The sequence below is a fragment of the Mesitornis unicolor genome, unplaced genomic scaffold, assembly GCF_000695765.1.
Source record: "Mesitornis unicolor isolate BGI_N332 unplaced genomic scaffold, ASM69576v1 scaffold49631, whole genome shotgun sequence".
NCBI classification, from domain to species: domain Eukaryota; kingdom Metazoa; phylum Chordata; class Aves; order Mesitornithiformes; family Mesitornithidae; genus Mesitornis; species Mesitornis unicolor.
In genome coordinates this window covers 1-4,565 of record NW_010166731.1, presented here as the reverse complement: position 1 = coordinate 4,565, position 4,565 = coordinate 1, and the positions used below count along the sequence as shown (strand labels likewise).

Sequence of the window (4,565 nt, the reverse complement as noted above, 5' to 3'; positions counted from 1 at the left end):
GGCATCTAGATCTGTCAGACAGCTAGAAGGCACTGGTATTGGAAAAATTCTCCCTAAAAATCCCCTGAGTCAACACATCTGACTTCCAGTTTCCAGCAAAAGGAAGGCATTAACCACATGGAAGATACCAACACGTCAGACTCGTGTAAGGCTGTGGAATAAGCACTTCTTTGGTTGCTGGGAAAAAAGTTGACCTCATGCCAAGGGTTAACAGTCAAGATTCAACCAGCGCAGTTTGTTTGGAAGTTAACTGTTGAAAATGTTTAAGTTTTAATTAAGTTAATTTAAGTTTAATTAAGTTTTAACTGCTTAAGAATAAAGACATAAGAGCTGATATGTCTCTACCATAGTTTCCAGAACTGCTACTAAAGCTTTCATCTGTTCTTCATGGAAAAACCACATGTTTGCAGATATTTCCTGAAGAAACTGTGGTAGCTCTTGAAAAGTTTCCAGCTCTTTAAAGTATTTACCTACTAACCAATCTGCAGAAAATGTATAACTCGTCTTACAGCTATAAAGAGCCCTTGCTGGAAGTACACTTGCACAAGCTGTGTCTCCGAGAGTTGAAACAAAGGGTGAAGCCAGATTATAAACTGAACAAAAATTCAGCAGCATCTTATTAAATAAAATCAACCACAGCTCTTTCTGCTGACTGCACAAATCTTGTTCTATGCGTTCACAGAAGCTTTCAACGTTTTCATCTGGATGAACAATATTCAGAAGTTCTTGCTTTACTGGTACAGACTCAATATAATCCAGTGGCAGCTTTCCACAAGAGTCCCTCTGCTGTAGAAGTGCTGGTCCTGCAGGGAAAATATAAACATTAATAATAACACCACATACGATTTGGCAGCTGAACAAGATTTCAGTTTGGCTTTGCCAGAAGCTAGGAGTCTGTTTAAGTTCCTTTTTGTACTACGTTGTGCTGATGTAACTGATGAATTACACATCTGCAATACAATCTAGAACAGGTAGAGAGCCCTTTGTCGGTTTCTTTACAATATTGTCTTGATTTTCTTTCCAGTTTTGCTAGGTTGAAAGTCACGGATTACTGTATAAAAACGAAAAAGTAAGAAGTTGCTTATCCTAAAATTTCAAGTAATGATGCACAGGGTATGTAAACCTGTAGTGTTATTACTGTTGTAAAATTCTATTAAGTATTTTATAGACCGCATTGTTTGCCGACACTGACTCCAAATTAAAGGCACTTTACTATGATGGTCTTTATTTTACTTTTTTGGATGGTGTTGTCAGCCTTGTTCTAGGCTATGCAGCCAGGTGAACTCCTGAGGTAGGAATCTTGGTGTCCCCCAACAACTGAGTTTCAAAATTTGGTCTTAACAGACTTCTGAAACGCAAAAAGGAATTACTTTAATAAAGAGATTTAAAGTAAGCAAATGGGGCATGCTTTACTTGTTCAGATTATACTACATTCTTTTGGTATTCCCTGTTTATTAGTACGATGGAGCCATTAATGCTTAAATAGTTTAGAGACATCTTGGTAAGTTTAAGAAAGGCTGCATCAGAAAAAAAAATGGAGGCAGTTAACACACCACAGGAGGTGTTTTTCAAAGATGAACACATTAGGAATCTTCTTATGTAAATTTGGGCCACTATGTTAAAGTAATGATGCCATGTTAACTTGAACACATTTTCGGAAAAGCATTTTAATTACAAAAGGCAATTCACCTCATTACATACCCACATAAGAGTTTTTAACTTTGCTGTGAATAAAGCTGTATTGTTTTACTCCAACACTGATCACATAATGTAATTAACTTTTGCAAGGTGAAGGGCTTTAGAGACAGAAAGCAGAAGTTTTTGCAGAGATGTGTTTTAAGCTATTGAGCTGAGTAAATCCACACCGAATGGGTAACATGCTTTCCACCACAGCCTTGTCAGCTGTTTGACAGCCCAAAACCCAGAGTGTGACAAAGGCAAGGATAAGGGCACACACAGCCTCACAGTTGCCAGAAAACCTTGATGAATGCAAGTGCAAGTCGAGCTCTTCCCCTAGGACAACAGGATCATCCACTGCCTATTCTTCACAGCAGCCCAGGAAAAATGCACATCTGTCAGTGCAATGCCATTTCCGATTGGGGAGCTGGTCTTACTACAATATTGGCTACTGCATCACTTAGACCGATGGAGCTGAGCCCAGGTATTGGCTTGGCATGTCAGATACGTGGTTTGGCAGATACATAAAACACCTGGGAGCCGCAGAACTGAAGCTCAGCAAACACAGAGGTGGGACTGCAGAGGAATGTATTGATCATGAGCCGTGCCTGCACCACAGACACCGAAATAGCCTTTAGGGGGCAGGAGAAGACTGTAAATACAGAGGGTCTTATGTCAAGATGGAAATAAAATTTTGTTTCTCTACCTTAATTAAGTAATAGGCCATCTAAATACAGTGCATTCTTCTCCCTCATGGCTATACACAGAATGAATTCCGCTGAAAAAATGTGGACTCAGCAAATAACGCACAGAGGTTAAACTGACACAGCAGGTTAACGGTGGGGATATCGGAAATACTCGTTTTAGTAAATGAGTTAAAAGAAGGAAGAGTTGATACCCAAGACCCTTCTTTGCAGTTGTTTTTTTAAAAAAACTTGCTAAGTTAATTATATTGAGACAGTATATCTCGAGACAAGATACGAGTTCCCTGTCACCGAACAAAAAACATTGCTCAAAACATTTATCATGCATCTGCCTAGGGGCAATGTATCTTTTTTTAGAAACTAAGGCATCCCTCCCACTATTATCCCTAAACAGCAGCTATCACAATTACAATATAGATTCCTTTCTTAAAGTAATTACCAAGCTAATTGTGTTCTTCAAAGACCATCACATTAATTTTCATAAATGCTGAACAAATTTATGTTGAAATACATGATTACAGAGAGGTTTACTGATCTAGTTTTGCATCGCGGTAAAACAGATCAAAACAAAGGAAAATCCTTAGCTTTGCTTGGTGACTAGGTAATCTTTACCTTCATTAGTGAGTTTGGAGAATACAGTTACAATGCATATGGTGTAAAATGCAGAATAAAAACATTACCATACTGGAAAAAAAAACCAACTTGAAAATCCTGGTTAATTTCATATTCAGCCGACCAAGGTAAGTGTGAAAACAGTATTCTTTTTATTGTGACCAAAACAGCTTGGCTTAAAAATGTTTTAAAATAAAATATTTCATAGCAACACTGTATTTTAAGCAACTATCAAGAAAAGCGCCACGAACTTCACATGGACTCGGTACAGTGGACGATTCCCCTAAACCAGTTCAGCATAAATGCACTCACCCCCATGCTGAAGGAGCAGCTTGCCAATTTCTGTGTGTCCATTTGACAGTGCATCATGCAAAGGAGTCATCCCGTCCACTTGACTGAGCAGGTCTACCTTTGGACAGCGCTGCAGAATTTCGCGGACACACACTGTGCTGCCATGGTTACAGGCTTCATGCAAAGGCGTCCAGCCAGCATAGTCTGAATTATAAATCAAGGGAAGTTTTAAAACAGCGCAAGTAGTACTAAAACGTTAATAATGCAACTCATTAGACAGCAAAACACTTTAATTCTCAGTATTTGTCATGGCTACGGTAGCAGCTTGTGATTTCAAACCAAGAAATTATATTAAAAAAACATCTGAACTAAATCAGATAGCATTCAAAAGAAAAAAAATCAATAGAAAATGTGATGTTAAAAGATACTTTAATTATGAATTAACCTTTCCTCAGTTTTGGCAATGAAGTCCTCACTTTGTGTTTATTATAATAATAAAGACAGCTTTAACAGCATTTTTATCAAACAGATATTAACACATTTCTTTATCTGGCTTAATTTCTTAGTTCTGTAGAGGAAATTAATAACTTACCTTTAACATTAATGTCTGTTCCAGGGTAAGAGAGAAGCTGAATCAATCTCTCCACTTTGTTACTCGAGCAAGCTCTATGCAGGGCTGTCTCTCCTACCATAAAAAATTAATAGATTACACTAGACTAGGCAAGACAGCAACTAAAGAAAATAATCAAAGTGCCTGGAACTAGGAGACCTGGCTGTACGCCAGAAAATTCAATAATGAGTAAGATTTTCCTTTATCCTGTTTAACCATCTTTTAAGAAAATTCAAAAAAAAAAAACCCCCAAAACCTACAGAGCTTCTGTTCCACCAGAGATCCAGCAATGAAATTGTATTGCAACGGTTTAACACAGGAATTATCTCCCCCCAGTACAAGGTTTAAAGCTTCAATCACACTATAAAAGCATCAAGTGATCACAGAACACCAAAAAGGCCAGGTTTTGAAGCAATAAAACTTTAGAGTGCAGTTGCCCTCCCTTAAATTTATTCATGAACCTACGTTAAAATGTATGGTTCTTTTTACACAGCATTTATAGCTTAATTCAAATGAATGTTTCTGGCTAAGCACGAGTGCCTCTACACACTCAAGTATAATTCAGAACTTCAAATCTGTTAACAGATGGTTTGCTGTTTCTCAATAGGCTGCCTGACTTGGCTACAGTAGCAAGGGAGGGGGGGGAAAGAGGAAGAAATAAATGCAGGGGT

General features: G+C 38.0%; 1 protein-coding gene across 1 annotated transcript; it reads right to left on the bottom strand.

The window, feature by feature from the left end:
- Positions 1 to 537: 537 nt before the first annotated feature.
- LOC104548903 (ankyrin repeat domain-containing protein 32-like) lies at positions 538 to 3,969 on the bottom strand (the record flags this gene model as incomplete). The annotated part of the gene is made up of 3 exons (XM_010195053.1): positions 538 to 803; positions 3,306 to 3,488; positions 3,877 to 3,969. Coding segments are annotated over 3 exons (542 nt in total), but the record flags the coding sequence as incomplete, so codon positions are not given.
- Between the last annotated feature and the right edge of the window lie 596 nt (positions 3,970 to 4,565).